Source organism: Lipotes vexillifer, unplaced genomic scaffold (assembly GCF_000442215.2).
Source record: "Lipotes vexillifer unplaced genomic scaffold, Lipotes_vexillifer_v1.1 scaffold646, whole genome shotgun sequence".
Classification (NCBI taxonomy): domain Eukaryota; kingdom Metazoa; phylum Chordata; class Mammalia; order Artiodactyla; family Lipotidae; genus Lipotes; species Lipotes vexillifer.
In genome coordinates this window covers 1,132,273-1,149,026 of record NW_006769605.1, presented here as the reverse complement: position 1 = coordinate 1,149,026, position 16,754 = coordinate 1,132,273, and the positions used below count along the sequence as shown (strand labels likewise).

General features: G+C 39.1%; 1 protein-coding gene across 2 annotated transcripts in view; it reads right to left on the bottom strand.

The window, feature by feature from the left end:
• Positions 1-16,754, bottom strand: part of DIP2C (DIP2 acetate--CoA ligase C (putative)) — a 366,491-nt gene that overhangs the window by 130,160 nt on the left and 219,577 nt on the right. For both annotated transcript variants that reach the window (XM_007445661.1, XM_007445662.1), the window contains 2 exons: positions 16,430-16,555; positions 5,587-5,796 (listed from right to left, as the gene is read on the bottom strand). In XM_007445661.1, the coding sequence (XP_007445723.1) occupies positions 5,587-5,796; positions 16,430-16,555 (336 nt within the window). The remainder of the gene's footprint in view (positions 1-5,586; positions 5,797-16,429; positions 16,556-16,754) is intronic.

Here is a 16,754-nt window from a genome sequence, read left to right as displayed (position 1 = left end):
CCTGCTGACCACTTGCTAGCTGGGTGCCCTTGGCATCACATCCCCCTTCCTAAGCCTGGGTCTTCTCACCTGGGGAACAAGAGTGCTGCTACTCACTCCTCACCAAGTCTGAGGGCACAAGCGACACTACACCGTGACATTCTGCAGTGACGGTGACACTGCCATCCTCGCTCTCAGGCCCAAAGGCTCCCGCCCTGCCATTTCTCCCCTTGCGTAGGAATCCTTTCCTCTCATGAGTTCCAAGAAAGAATCTGTGAAACTCATGGCATTAAGTGTAAATGACTGCATTTGAACACTGGGAGAAAGAGAAGAACTGAATAGACATCTTTCTATTTGGTTGGTTGTGTGCACCAACGTGTGAGTGGCAGGCTCTGAGGTACTCCTGCAGCGTGGAGCAGGCACTGGATGAAGCGTTAGGATACTTGTGCGTCAAAAATCGTTACTTTGATTCTAAGTATAAAATTCAACAAAATCAGTTTCGAGTGGCAAAAATCCCAAAGCATTTTTGGAGACAAGAAACCGGAGCAGATCTGTGCCCTAACAACATCAACAGGGCAACAAGGACAATATGAACGGGACAGATATGAGGCTGGAAGGGGCTGCAGCACTGAGATGGGAGATGAGGTGCCTGGATGCAGGGTCCTGGGAGCAGTAATGGAGAGGAAGGAGGCCTGCAAGACACAGGGTAGCCAAACGCTACCCAACAGGGACTCTGCTGGTCTGTGGAAGGAAGAGTCAAGGACAGCGAGGTCTGGAGCCCGCTCCTGGGAGTGCAGGACCTTGTCAGACGAGCCGACCTGGGGACACAGCGTAGGGCTGAGGTGCAGGGTCAAGAGGCACTCTGAAATGTGGACGGGTGAAGGAAGTACAGATCTGAAGGTCGTGAAAGGGCAGATGGCCTCAAAAACTGTGGGAGTGGATGAAATGGGCAAGAACACAGAGCCACCAGAGGAGAGGAAAGGACAGAGTGGGAAGGAGAACCAGGGTGTGGTGCAGGCCGGGAGAGGAGGGAACGAGTGATCATCACAGCCAAAGCTCTGGCTCACCGATGGGGGAAGCTAAGCTACAAAAGAGAAGAGAGCTGAGCTAGCAGATTTGGGAGGAGCCAGAATCCAGAATGAGGATGAAAAGATGAGTCTTGGAAAGAAGGAGCTTTCTTCCCCAGAAAAGGAAACATAGCAAAAAATGAATGGAGAAAGACATGGAAACATCTCAGCTGGAAAAGGATCAGTGGTTAAAGATGTTCGACAAGGGGAGAGAAAAAGATCCATGGTGACACTCAATTTCAGTATCTGTGCGGATCTCAGCTTTATTATGAACTGAGCAAGACAATGCAGGATTAGAAGCCAGACCTAGGACCTAACTAAAAATTCCCACGGTCACGTCGGCCAGTGAGAGATCCCTCTCTCTTTTAGTACTGTATCACCCAAAGAGCCACAAGAAACACGCAGTAATTGATGGAAGAGTCTCATCGGCCTTGTATTACTTAATGCAAATTTTCTTTTCCTGCTTACTTTTTCAATAGCGTGGCTTACAACTCTCTAAAACAGGAGTTGGCTAACTGTGGCTCACAGGGTGGTCTGTCAGCTGTGTTTATAAATGAAGTTTTGCGGGGGGCATAGCCATGCCTATGGTTCACGCACTGTCTTCTGCTCTTGAGCCAGCGGAATTCAGCAGCGGCCACAGGGACTTCATGGCCCACAAAGCCTAATATCCACTCCCTGGTCCTTTCCTGGAAAAATTCACTGACCCTGCCTTTGAATCATGAAGCTCTAGCTGCACGGATGCCCCAGCCAGGAGGGGAGGTGAGGGCATAGCAGGGAGACCCCAGCCCCAAGTGTGCAGGCTTTGCTAATATCACCATCCTGGGTGTGTAGTTAATATTTTAAGACTGCAAATGTCTGAAAAGTATTGATAAAGAGATTATAAAAGAATTCTTTGATACTGTGGATGATTATACATAAATAAATTAGGGTAATTTATCACAATGGTGGCTATGCAGCCCTCTGAACAAATTCCCTAGAACACCAGAATCTAGGTCCAGACAACAGCTGCCAGGCTCCAGGCTAACTATGCATCAAGCACATGGGGGCACATCTATCTGCATACCAGGATCAGATGCAAGAAACCTGATGAGAATTTCCTTGCTGATACAAACCACACACACCAAAAGCAGCATTCACGCTGATGAATTCTAAGATAGTCTGGAAATGGCAATAACTTCTATGAATATCTGGCTAATGACAATACACCCCCAACACATGCAGATGAAACCCGAATGTCATAACATCTCAGATGTGTCAGTTACAAAGAGTGACACAGACCTTACCTATACATCTGGAGCTACAAAATAAGAGAAGAGCTCATGTAGAAGTCTCTTTAATTTCCTGAATATACAAATTTTGATTCTGAATATACAACGTTATCTATTATGCTTTGTTCTTATTTCTTAATCTAGAAATGTATTAATAGTTTCTCTTCAGTTTCTCCATTTCTATGTAGCTTACTAATTCCTATAATATGTTACTCTAGTACCTTTTACAAATATGCCTCTTGAAGTTTCAAAGTGTTGCTTTAATTATCCTGGTTACTCTAAATTATGTTCCTTGACTTTTGATAATGATAAAATATTTTAGAGGTGTTGATCCTTTCGTTTCCAACTGTCTTAAGAACATGACATGCACAGAGGTTCTGAACAAACACCTTCTGGTTCTCTATCATTGTGGAGAAAGGGCCCTTAATGATGTGCAGGCCCTGTTCTGTCTGAGCTGCAGGGAGCCGTCGCACGGCACGTCCATCTTCTTGTGTCACAAATGTGCACATCTCAGGCCTTAGCATCTGAGGATGGGGAACGTCTTGAGCCCTCACTGTCAGTGTATTAAGTGTGAATAACAACAAGCAGAGCCATACGAGGAAAAACCACCTGGATGGGGACCGCATGGTATGCTAAGCCAGCCTGATGGGAGATGCACATGCAGTGTCCCTGTCATGCTGTCAGGATGGACCCACAAGGATGCAGGATTTCATTCCAACAACCACAAAGGAGAAGTACCATCCACTTGTTACAGCCTCTTCATGGTCTTTAACCGCTTGTCTTTCCTCTAGCCTTTGGGCAAAAGAGGTTTCTACAGACTCTATCCAAGTACTTCACCTTGAGGGACCAGAGGTACTACAAGTTGGTGGTTTACTTGACCCTAAATTCCTTAAAACACAGACATACACACAATATTTTCTTATTTGTAGGCTTCTGATGGCCTCAACAAAAGGTTGAACACTGCCAATTCTGACTTTTTACTTCTTTTGCTTTTGCCACAGGAGTAAAAAAAAATTTTTTTTTTTTTTTGGCGGTACGCGGGCCTCTCACCGTTGTGGCCTCTCCCGTTGTGGAGCACAGGCTCCAGACACGCAGGCTCAGAAGCCATGGCTCACGGGCCCAGCCGTTCCGCGGCATGTGGGATCTTCCCAGACCAGGGCACGAACCCGTGTTCCCTGCATCGGCAGGCGGTCTCTCAACCACTGCGCCACCAGGGAAGCCCTGGAGTAAAATATTTTAATTCTCTTTTTCTTATTTTATTATTTTGCCACTGCTTTCTTTCAAAATTTCTTTTCATATTTACAGAAAATTCCTGGATACTCTAGGAACTTATCTATGTGCCAAATTAGAAATTACTGAAATGTCACACACTGAGAAGCTATATTTAGGTTACACTGAGTCTTAACGTACCTGAGTAACGCAACCTTTTATAGTTTGGATAAATTTAATTCTCCATGCTATAATTTCCTCCAATATTCCACATGTAACTACATAAAGGGAGAAACAAATGCAGGGAGTAATCTGTTCAAAATTATGTGTTTCTCTTGGTAAGATTCCTGATATTTCCTTAGAAGTGTACTCAATCAGAAAACACACATTCCTAAGGTAAGAGCGAGGGGCAGAGGTGGAGGGAGTTACACGTCTCCCCTGCCCAGGTGGCTGCCAGACAAAGCACACTGACCGAGCCTCAGGGCTATCTCAGGTTCCAAAACACAGAGGAAGAAATTTTAGCATCTAAAAATCTTTAATAGTCATATAAATTTCTGTTTAATTTTTATCTATGATTTCAAATAGAGGTTCCCAGTACACATTAACCAGTGTATGTTCCTGAAAACGTTTTAAACTGAAATTTAATACTACTACTTTGCATGTGAGTGTTACTTTAAAAACTGTGGAGAATTTTCCTATTTTCTCCTTTTTACTCACACTGGGTACAAAGGAAAGACATTATCATTCCTTTCCTTCCCACTAAAAAACTAGAGCAGGGAATACTGACTTCTGAAGAAGCCAGCAGCTGTTAACGTGAGAACTGGGACTAGACCCAGCCCTCCAGACCGGCTGCCTGTTTCCTGCTGGTAGACAACCAGTCTCACTGCGGATTCTGAAAAGGCTGTTGCTTTTAACCTCAACTTCATGCTGAGCAAGTGCCACTGGGGCCAAGTCCTGAGAAGTCAGTTTGGAATTCCTCTAACTCTGTCAAGTAGCCAATAATCTAGAAATACTTTTTGAGTCTGAGAAGCTGGCAGAGTATTTCATTCATTCATTTCACTTACCTACTTTCTAAACATGGAGTTTTCGGATAAGAGGATAGATGTGGGAGGACGCCGTGCACCTGCCCTGTGATCGATGATCAACCACTGCACAGGGAGGTGCAGCTTCCATGTCCCTGGATGCGGCTGACCCTGGTCCACCCCATTTGAATGGAGAACATACTGAACCATCGTGGCACCACATTCAAAGCAAGTGATTTACTTTGTGAATAATTTTTTATTGAAATGTTTAAAAATCTCAATCCACAGCTGAAAATGGATCAGACAGATCTGGACCTCATGCTGTGCCTTCCACACCAGATGAATGTGGCGCAGTGAGGGGGTGGCTAGGGTGCAGGCAGAGAAACAGGACCCTTCCTCACCCCCTCCACGCAGCCCCCTGCTCATCCAATATGCTGCTTTCCTCTAACAATTCTCACTTCATCTCCTGTTTTACACTATTTCCAAACATCTTACCAATGCTTCCTAACTCTGTGCTTCTTTAAATACAGAGGATCCTATGTATCATGGAACCTACACACAAAGTAACATGAACCACCCCAGAAAGCTGAATGCCTATGGCAGAAAACCATATAAGCAGTAGTGATGAAAGCCTCCCCTTCCTAAGTGACTTCCAAAGTAAGGGCAAACTCACTCTGAAGTCCCCAGCCTTGTTTATTAGCAAATTAAAATTTCATTTAGGAGCATATTTTAGCATGAGGAGAAGAAAGTATGTAACCAGATACGGCTGCAAGTTTCTCTAATGAACAAGATTCCTCTACAAGCAGAGGAGACGTCTGGGATGTAAAGAATAGTAAAACCAAGGGTTTCACAAAACAGTAAAACCAACGCAACAAAGCAGCCCAGAAGCAGGAGTGGGGCTCTGTTCTGTCCCTCGGATGGATTCCATGGCCGAGATGCGCAAATAGAGAAATTCCAAAATAAAAAGGGCAGGGTTACTCAGCAGCCACTCAGACGTAAGGACAACGAATAACGCAGACGACTGCCCAGCAGGGTACTCACCTAGGTGCGTCTGAGCCATGACGTCAGCCAGCCTGTGGGCGGCGCCGCTCCCCCCACTCTGGGTGGAAGAGGAGGAGGTGGTGGAGGTGGTGGAGCCGTGGATGGCCTGGCTGATCCAGTGCTCCATGTTGATGCTGCCCTGGCTGGAGGTGGGGGTCCCCTGGGAGTCGCCCTGCACCGAGCCTTCGTCTTCTGAGCCAGAGGAGGTATCTGTGGGAGGGAGGTGATCAGCCGTGTATCACAGCAAAGAAGCCCCCCCCAGGCTTAGTCCCTCCCCAAACACTGCAAACACAGACCTACCTCCCACACTAAGTGATCGATGACCTTTGAACACTCTTGAAAAATTACACACTTTTCAGATGGCAAATTATTTTTGACTGTAGTGAATCTTCATCCAAAACACCTTACATATATATGCTACAGAAAGTTTTGACATTATAATCTCAGACAAAGACATACTCACCAATTTCCTCCACTCAAGAGTGTGAGGGAGAAACCAAATGTTTTCTGTGTACTCAGACACCAAGCGAGAAGGTCAAGGTGGCGTTTTCTAAAAGACACTGAACTTTCAAGTGTTTCGAAGTGTGATGCTCTGTAGCCCTTCTTTATACTGAGGTGTTTCTCTGAGTCATGTGCTATTTTAAGTTCCATGTGAGTGTGGCAGGTCTCATCCTCCTGCCTCTCTCAATGAATGATCTGGACTTCTCTACCAACCTACATCTAAAGACTCTGCCTCCTCCTTTCAGGAGGACAGTAAATCACTACACGACATTCTGTGATCAAACTAAATGCATTTACTTTTATATTTGTTCCTTATAAAAAATTTTTAATTATTTACTTGATTTATTTTGCTATCTATGAAAACTGTATCTTGGATTGAGCAAAAACATGTCACTTTTTGCATTAAAATTAATGGAAATAGTATTCATTTAATAACTTTTCACCTAGAAGCAACGTTTTCAAGAACGAATTGTTGTATACTTGTTATTTAAACTTCAATATAAGAATGACATTTAGGATCGTACATATAGGTGAGTTATGTGAGATGCCAGGAGGAAAAAAGGATGAGAGTAGCTCTAGAACATTTATTGAGAATAAGTGAAAGGGTAATTTGTCTTAAATCAAGACATAGGACTTTTTCTTTTTTTAATGTTAATTTTGCTGTTTATTCACTCATTCATTCATCAATACTTATTAAGCACTTACTAATGTATTAGTTACTGTTCTTTTTTTAAAATTAATTTTTATTGGAGTACAGTTGATTTACAAGGACTTTTTCTTTAACACAGCAATATCTGTAAAGGATATTTACATTGCATTTTATTATCATTGTGGCGTGACCTAGGCTGTCTAGAAATTTTTTAAGTTTATCTATTAGAAATTTGTTACAGAAGCAACAATAATATTAGAAGGCCAACAGATTCTCTTCTCTTGTCCTTCCTTTTAAAATAACTTAGAATTATAATTTACATAAAAATAAAATTTATATTTTTGGAATTCAGACCTAAGAATTTTGTCAATTTTTTTGAAATTGTGGTAAAATACACATAACATAAATTTTACCATTTTAACCATTTTTAAGTGTACAGTTCAGTGATATTAAATACATTCATAATGCTGGACAACCCTCCCCATAACTCATTTCACCACCATCCATCCACATAACTCATTTCTTCTTGTAAAACTGAAACTCTGTCCCCATTAAACAGTAACTCTCCATTGCCCCTTCCCCCTGCATCCCCTGACAACCACCACTCTACTTTCTCTCTGTGTAATTCTGACTACTCTAAGTACCTCATGTAAGTGGAATTGCACTTTTGTCTTTCTGTGACTGGCTTATTTCACTTGGCATAATGTCCTCAAGGTTCATCCACTTTGCAGCATGTGTCAGAATTTCCTTCCTTCTTAAGGCTGAATAACATTCCATGATATGTACAGACCACATGTTGTTATCCGTTCATCTGCTGTGGACACTTGGGTTGCTTCCATGTTTTCGCTGTTGTGAATAATGCTGCTGTGAACATAGGTATATAAATATCTCTTTGAGAGTCTCCTTTAAATTCTTTTGGGTATGTACTCTGAAGTGGAATTACTGGATCATATAGTAAATTCTATTTTTAATTTTTTGAGGAACTGCCATTCTGTTCTCCAAAGAGGCTGCACCTCTATGCACCTCATTTCCACCAAGAGTGCACAAGGGTTCCAATTTCTTCATATCCTTACCAACACTTGTAATTTTTGTTCCTTTTTTTTTTTTTGATAGTAACCATCCTCATGGGTGTGAAGTTGTATCTCTTCGTAATTTTGATTTGCATTTCCCTAATGATCAGTGATGTTGAGTATCTTTAAGTGTAATTATTGGCCATTTGTGTATCTTCTTTGGAAAAATATCTATTCAAGTCCTCAGACTTAAGACTTCTGAGAAATGTATACACCCGTATACCCACACAGAACATTACCACCTCCCCAAAAGTTTTCTCATGCCCCTTTACAAATCAATCTTTCATTTCCCACCCAATCTTTTCATAAGAAAACTACAGAACAATATCATTCATGATATAGACACTAAAATCCTCAAAAATAGTAGCAAACATTATCAAGCAACATATAAAATGACCAAGTGGTAACCAGGATTACACATATGAACATGAATTAAGGTTAATTTGACATTCAAAAATGAATTAATGTTATATACCATATTAGTAGAATAAAGAGAAAAAAAAAGTATGTTAACCTTAAAAGTCAGAAAAAGTATTTCACAAAACCTAACACCCACTCATGATAAAGTCTCTCAACAATGCAGGAACGGAAGGAAACTTCCTCAACCTAATGAAAGGCATTCATGAAAACTCAGAGCTAACACTGTATATACTGGTAAAAGACTGAATACATTTCCCCTAAGATAAGAACAAGGCAAGAATGTCCCCTCTTGCCACTTCTATTCAACATTACCCAGCAGGTTCTGGCCAGTGAACTACAGGGAAAAGTAAAAATTAAAGGCATCCAGATTAGAGAGGAAGTTGTAAAACCGTCTTTATTCACAGATGACATGATCTTATATGTAGGAAATTCTAAGGAACACATGGAAAAATTCTTGAATTAATAAATGAGTTAGCCTCTTCTGCCAGGTAAGGACACAGTGAGAACATGGACGACTGTGAGGAAGAAGGCTCTCACCAGACAATGGCTCTGCCAGCACCCGCATATTCTCAGCATCCAGAGCTACCTTTGCATTGACAAAGTCATCAATGTGCCCAGCTAATTTTCCAGTTATCCTTGAAGTGGGGGGTTGCGGGGGCACTTAATCAAAATTTGTTGAGTGGAGCTTCCAAGGAAGTTCTTTAATGGGGACTGCCTCTGCTGAGAGGACTAAAAGACAATGGGACAAGATGAATTTCTGCAGTGGGACAAGCACACACAAAGTGAGAGAACCAAGATATCTCTTATCAAAGCAGATAGGCATCAATGCTCCCCCACACCCTTTCCTGGCTGGACAGACTGCAAATTATTCCCACCTCCCAGGGAACAAGCACACGTTGACCTAGTAGTCAGAAGTCAAAATCCAGCCATCCAATCAGTTAGCATGCGCTGTCACTGTGGCAGGTGAAAAGAGTTGCATAGTTATACATCGGACTTCTTAAATTCACAGGACCACCAAAAAAAGATATGAAATATCTTTATAAGATACTAGCACTGAACAATAAGGGAATGACATTAAGAAAACAATTCCATCATGATAGCATCAAAAAGGATAAAACACTTAGCAATATATCTAACAAAAAATTAAGACAATACCTAGTAAAATCCCAGAAGGCTTTTTTTAAGAAATTGAAAGCTTATTTTAAAATTTATTTGGAAATGCAATGGCCTGAGAATAGCCAAAATAATTCTGAGGAAGATGGAGGACTTCATTACCTGATACTAAAACTTACTATGAAGTTACAGTAATCAAGATAGTGATATTAGCACAAGAATAGGCATATATTTCAATGGAACAGAACTGAACCCAGAAATATAGTCTTACATTTATGATCATGGTCAATTTATTTTTGACGAAGATCCCAAGATAATTCAATGAGAAAAAGATCATCTTTTCAACAAATGGGCTGGGTAACTGAATATTCACGTATCAAAAAACCAAACCAAAATAAAAAACATAGATCCTTACCTCATGCCATAAATAAAAATTAATTCAAAATGGATCACAGGCCTGAGTGAAAGAACTAAAACTATAAAATTTCTGAAACTTCCCAAAGCACAATCCATAAAATAACTGATGAACTGAACTTCATCAAAATGGAAAACTCTTAAGCTATGGGTAACATAACAAGCCACCACTAATTCAGTGGCTTACAACACTGCACATATTTATTATCTTAACAGTTCTGGAGGTCAGAAGTCTAAGAACAAAGTGTTGGCAGGGTTTTATTCCTTCTGGAGGCTTCAAGGGAGAAGCCACTCCTTTACCTTTTCTACCTTCTTAGAGCCCACCTGTGTCACCAGCTCATGGCCCCTTCATCGATCTTTAAAGTGTATCCCTCCCTCCCTCTGGTTCATTATCTTTTTTTTTTTTTTTTTTTACTTTGATACTCTTCCCTAAGGACCTTTTTTCCTCCAGTTTTATTGCATTAGAATTGATATATATCACTGTATAAGTTTAAAGTGTACAGCATAATCGTTTGACTTACATATATTAGGAAATAATTACCATAGTAACTTTAGTTAGCATCCATCATCTCATATAAAATAAATAGAAAAAAAACTTTCTTCCTTGTGATGAGAACTCTTAAATTTTACTCTCTTAACAACTTTCACATAGATCATATAGCAGCGTTAACTATAGTTATATTGTACATCACATCCCTAGTACTTATAACAAGAAGTTTTTGCCTTTTGACCACCTTCCTCCAATTCCCTCTCCCAATACTCCCTGCCTCTGGTAACCACAAATCTGATCTCTTTTTCTGTGAGTTTTTTTTTTTTTTTTTTTTTTAACATTCCACATGTGACTGAGATTACACAGTATTGTATTTCTCATTCTCTGCCTGAATAGAGACTTGATTACAGTGGGCCCACCTGGTTAATCCAGGGTAACTGCCCTATCTCAAGATGCTTAACTTAATCATAACTGCAAAGTCTTTTTTACAATGTAAGGTAATATATTCACAAGTTCTAGAAATTAGGACATGGATATCTTTGGAGGGGGCCATAATTCTCTCCACCACAGACAACATTAAGAAAAGACAAACTACAGTTTGCAAATTGTATACCTGATAAAGATCTTGTATTCAGATTATATAAAGAATTCTTAACCAGTGAGAAGACAGACAACTCATTTTAAAAATGGGCAAAAGGGCTTCCCTGGTGGCACAGTGGTTGAGAATCCGCCTGCCAATTCAGGGGACACAGGTTCGATCCCTGGCCTGGGAAGATCCCACATGCCGCAGAGCAACTAAGCTCGTGTGCCACAACTACTGAGCCTGTGCTCTAGAGCCCGTGAGCCACAACTACTGAGCCCGCGTGCCGCAACTACTGAAGCCCACATGCCTAGAGCCCGTGCTCCACAATGAGGGAAGCCACTGCAATGAGAAGCCCACGCACCGCAACGAAGAGTAGCCCCCGCTCGCCGCAACTAGAGAAAGCCCACGTGCAGCAATGAAGACCCAACACAGCCAAAAATAAATAAATAAAATTTAAAAAATAAATAAATAAATAAAAAATAAATAAATAAAAATGGGCCAAAAATTGGGACATTTCACCAGTGGATATATACAAATGGCTAACAAGCACACAAAAAGATGCTTAGCATCATTAGTCATTCAGGAAATGAAAATTAAAACCATAATGAAATATTATTTCATATCCACTAGAATGACTATTAAAAAAATAAGGACAATACCAAGTGTTGGTGAGGATGCTGAGAAACTGGAATCTTTATACACTGCTGGTCGGAATATAACATGGTATAGCCATTACGGAAACAATGTGACAGTTTCTTAAAAGTCAAACATAAACTTACCATAAGACTCATTAATTCCACCCCTAGGAATACCCAAGATAAATGAAATTATATATATACACAAATATATGTGCATAAATGTTGATAGCAGCATTATTCATAATAGCTGAAAAGTGGACACAAGCTAAATATCCATCAACTAGTGACTGGATAAACAAAATGTGGCATATCTATCTAATAGAATACAATTCTGCAATAAGAATGATTGAACTACTGATGCTACAAAATGGATGCTCAAAAACATGCTAAAGAAGATACAGAAGGGTATATTTTATTAATTCATTTACAAAATGTCTAGAATATTCTTAGAGGTGTATAAATCAGATCAAATGCTCCCTAGGCCTGGGTGTGAGAATGGGAATTAACTGCAAATGGGCACAAGGAAACTTTCTGGGGAGAAGGAAATGCTTTAAAACTGGACTGCACCAATAGCTTCACAATCTATATATTTTCTACAAGTCATTAAATTATATACTTACAATGTGCTAATTTTATGGGATGTAAATTATACCCCAAGAATGGTATTAAAAAGGAATGTGCTTTCCGCAATAGTTGGGCATAATATTCTGTAAGTATCAACTACATCAAGTTGGTTGATAGTGTTGTTTTGACAACTTTCTTATGATTATTTAAGAAGAATATTTTAAGAATCTCAAATTATTATTTTTGTTTTTTCTATTTTTCCCTTCATTATGCCAGTTTCTGCCTTATAAATTATAATGCTCTGTTTTTAGGTATATAAATATTCATTGTTATAACTTCCTGGTGAATTGCTCATTTTCCAATATGCAATGTTCATCTTTATATCTGGTACTACTTTGTCCTGCTGTCTACTTTGTCTGATATTAATATAGACTTGTTCACCTTCCTATGCTTTATGTTTGCATTGTATATTTTTTCATCATTTTATTTTTAACTATCCTTGTTTTTATATTCAAATGTGTCTCTTGTAGACAACATATAGATGAATCTTCCTTTTTTATTCAGTTTGACAATCTCTATCTTTTAAGTGGGCGTTTGGTCCATTTACATTTATTGTAGTAATTGATATGAGTGAGTTTACATCTAACATTTTGCTATTTGTTTTCCATTCATTCCTCCTATTTTAATCTCTGTTGTTGATTTTTCCCACCTTTGTTTCTATTAACCAAATTTTTTTTTTTGCGCGGTACACGGGCCTCTCACTGTTGTGGCCTCTCCCGCTGTGGAGCACAGGCTCCGGACGCACAGGCTCAGTGGCCATGGCTCACGGGCCTAGCCACTCTGCGGCATGTGGGATCTTCCTGGACCGGGGCACGAACCCGTGTCTCCTGCATTGGCAGGCAGACTCTCAACCACTGCACCACCAGGGAAGCCCCCCAAATATTTTTTAAGAGTTTCATTTTATGTTCTCTATTAAATTCTTACCTATACCTCTTCTCATTTTTTTTAATGGTTACTTTAGGGCTAAGAATATGAATCCTCAGTGGGTCCATATGGGGTCAATACTGTAACTGTTTGCTCTTCAAATCTGACACTACAAACTTTCTCTCCCATCTCACATCACATCTGACACTATTCATTTCATTCTTTCCATTTTCTGCTTCCTACTTCATAACCATACAACAGTATAATTCCATTCACCTGGCCTTGTCTTTTGTGCAATTGTTTTAAAGAAAATTACAAGAAAAAGCATAGAATTTTATGTTTACCCAGCTATTTACTGTTTCCAGTGTTCTTCTTTCCTTTTCATAGATGTAAATTTTTATCTGGGATCATCTCCCATCAGCCTAAATGACATCTGTTAGTGTGTTTGCAGTTCTACTGGCACCATATTCTCTGAGCTTTCATGTGTCTCATTATGCCTTTTTTTCACCCTCGTTTATGAAGTATATTTTCACTGAGTATGAATTGACAGTTTCAGTCTTTTCATTTTGGTACTTTATAAAAATGTCTTCTCATTGTCTTCTGGCCTTTACTGCATCTTCAAACAAGTATTCATAATTCATATAACTGTTCTTCTGTATGCAATATATCTGTTTTCCTTTGATGACTTTCAAGATTTCCTCTTAATCTTTGGATTTCAGCACTTGGACTATTATTAACTTAGGGATGATTCTTTTCATACTTAATCTGCGTGGTGTTCACTGAACTTCTGGGATCTGTGAGGTGGTGTTTTACATCAATCTGAGAAGTCTGTGACCCTTATTGCCTTAAGTAGTTTTTCTTCCCTTTTCTCACTCTCTTTTCCTTCTTGGATTCCAATTGTAAGTATGTTAACATTGTATCACAGATGCTTGAGGTTCTGTTAATTTTTCTTTTATCTGTTGACTCCTCATTCTTCAGTTTGGTTAATTTCTCTTTATCTCTCTAAGTTCACAGACTCTTTTATCCTACTTCTCCAATCTGATGCTAAGCTGATCTAGTAAAACATCATTTCTGTATTATACTTTTCATTTTAGAGTTTCTATTAATTTTAAAAATATTTTTTTCCTTTCCCTGATCAGCTCAAGTATTAAGATAATATTTTCATTTAGTTCTTTGAGATATTTTCATTTGATTCCCCGAATGAGGTCCACTGCCTAAAAGCAGTCATCTCATTTGTTTTGTGAAGCTTTATAGCTGTTTATGATGTATGGGTTAGTCTGGTAAGTTATTTCATTATGGCTGGAAGCAAAAGTACTGATAAATTCTTCTTATATTTTTGTACGTGAAAAATAAAGCAAAGTTTCATCTATAGAAGATTGGCATTGCAACGATCCTAATCATATCTTTTGCAGAAACTATGATACTAGTCAGCAACCAGTCACTTTATGCAGAGAATATAAACTTCAGGAATATTCTCTGAAGAAAACTGGACACAAAATTAGTTCTAACAAATGCTATCAGCAGCCAAGGAAAACAGAGTGAGAGAAAAGGAAGCTGAGCCACGATTTTGTTCAAGCAAGTACTGTTACAAATATGTAGACTCCTGATAAGCACAAAATAGGTTATGAATGAAAATTTTTATGATGATGGTGTTGGCATTTATGATTGTACAAAACTATCCCATGTGATACTGTTACTAGGATTCCTGAATAACAGTTTACAAGATGTATTATATGGTGTACATGAAAATGCTAACCAAACAATTAAATGCAAATGTTGCACCAAAAATGACACTCATTTCCAATAACATTCTTTTATATTTTGCAAAGACCTTTGTACAAGGTTCGTTCTCCTGAAAGTTTTGTCTTTCATCATGCATGACACAACAACACTCATGAGGATGGATTCAACATGTGAAAAAGCACATACACAAATAATCACATCGCACCTTGTACTTTAGACTCAACATTTCCCATAAAAAGTGGGTCAGAAAAATGTCCATCTCCCTGAATACTGTCTAGTTCCAAAGAGTTGGCTAAAATATATTTTAAGTGGGGTTTGTTATTCTTATAAGTCCATTCTGTTTGTTGTATAAACACATACAAAATAATTTTTCACCACTTATAAATTTTGGCAAATTATAACCATAAACTAAATAGGATTAAGTATATTAATTATGCTGATTTAAAAGGAGTCCAAAATACATGCTGTGGCTCAACAAAAGGGAAGGAAATTGGCAAAAAGGACACCCTTTCCTATTAGAATATTATATTCTTGAGATAAAGAACACTTGTGGTATTATCTGTTAAGACAAAACAAAACAACTAAGTTTTATATTATTTAAGTTTTGTCTTACAAAGCTCAGGACTTTCACTTTTAAAGGCATGTAAAGCTGAAGACTTAAGAGTTGTCTGAAGCAGTACTGGATATACTTGACCACATCTGTGAGTTGAAGTGTGTGCTTCTATTACCCTCACTGTTTGCAAACACTCATGACTAACTTCAAAAGACTCCAAAAAATGCTATGTATGTTCAACTATTCTTACTGCACCCTAAATTTCTCTTATGAACAAAGGGGTGTGCCAGGTAACTTAGATCTGCAGAAAAGACAGAGTGGCAAAAACGACATGAATAATGTTGGAACCAGAAACACACACAGAAAAATCAAGTAAATTAGGTTCAGTCTTTCACGTTTCTAATAGATACCTGGACGTTTAACTTCATGTTTTACTTCAGTTTTGAAGATCACGAGATACAGGTTATAATTATTTGGGTAGAGTTAAGTAGAGATCTTAGGTAGTTATATAAAATTCAAGATTAAACAAAAGCAGAAATATAAATGGGATATTACCTTCAACCATTTAGATCAGGGGTTGGCAGGCCTGTGGACCAAACCCTCTGCCTGTTTTTGTGACTAAAGTTTTATTGACACATAGCCATGACTTTCACTGACATGTTACCCATGGCTGCTTCAGCACCACAATAGCAGAGCAAGCAGCTGTGATATCCCAAAATACTACCTGCACTTCACAGGAAAAATTGATGACAGATTTAAGTAACTGCCTAAATTTTTCAGTTCATTCAATTTCTTAACAAAACATTACAACCTACTGACATTTTAAAGACTTGAGAATATGCATACACCAGTCTAAGCAGAAGAGAAATCCAGCTTCGGTTAGAAGGATGGATGTACAAACTCTTCTCTTGCTTTGTAAAGAACTAAATAAAATTTTATAGGATTTAAAAAAAAAAGTCTGTATCATATTTATGAGTCTAAATGAAAAGTTTAAAAACACTTATTTATATAGACATATACATAATCATGCCAATTTTCCTTCCAAGTTTTATTTAGAGCGTATTTACTATTTCTGGACTTCTGGTTCTCAAAATCTGAATTACAGCACCATGATTTTGAAAGTTATAAAGATCGCAGTTGCTGGCCCTGACTTCATGAAGCAGACGGGGCCTGCTGCTCACCTGGGGGTGTGTAGGCGTCCATCGAGGTCTGCACAACCAAGGACCTGCGTTTGGAAGGCATAGGCACTGCCATCTTCCTTTCTTTGTGTTTAGCGAGCGCAGCCTGGACAGCTTCTGTATGGACGTCTGAAACAAAGCGAGAGCTCAATCACTCCATTGTTCAGGGACAGCCCGAAGGCCCCAAATTTTTCTGCTTTCTTTCTGGTCCTGTGAAAGAGTTTATCATCCTACAGAAACTGTCACATAATGGATGAGTGGGGAAGGAAGGAAAATAAGTGTAAACCTGCTAGTTTGAAAGCTCCAGGAAAAAGGCATTCAAATTCAT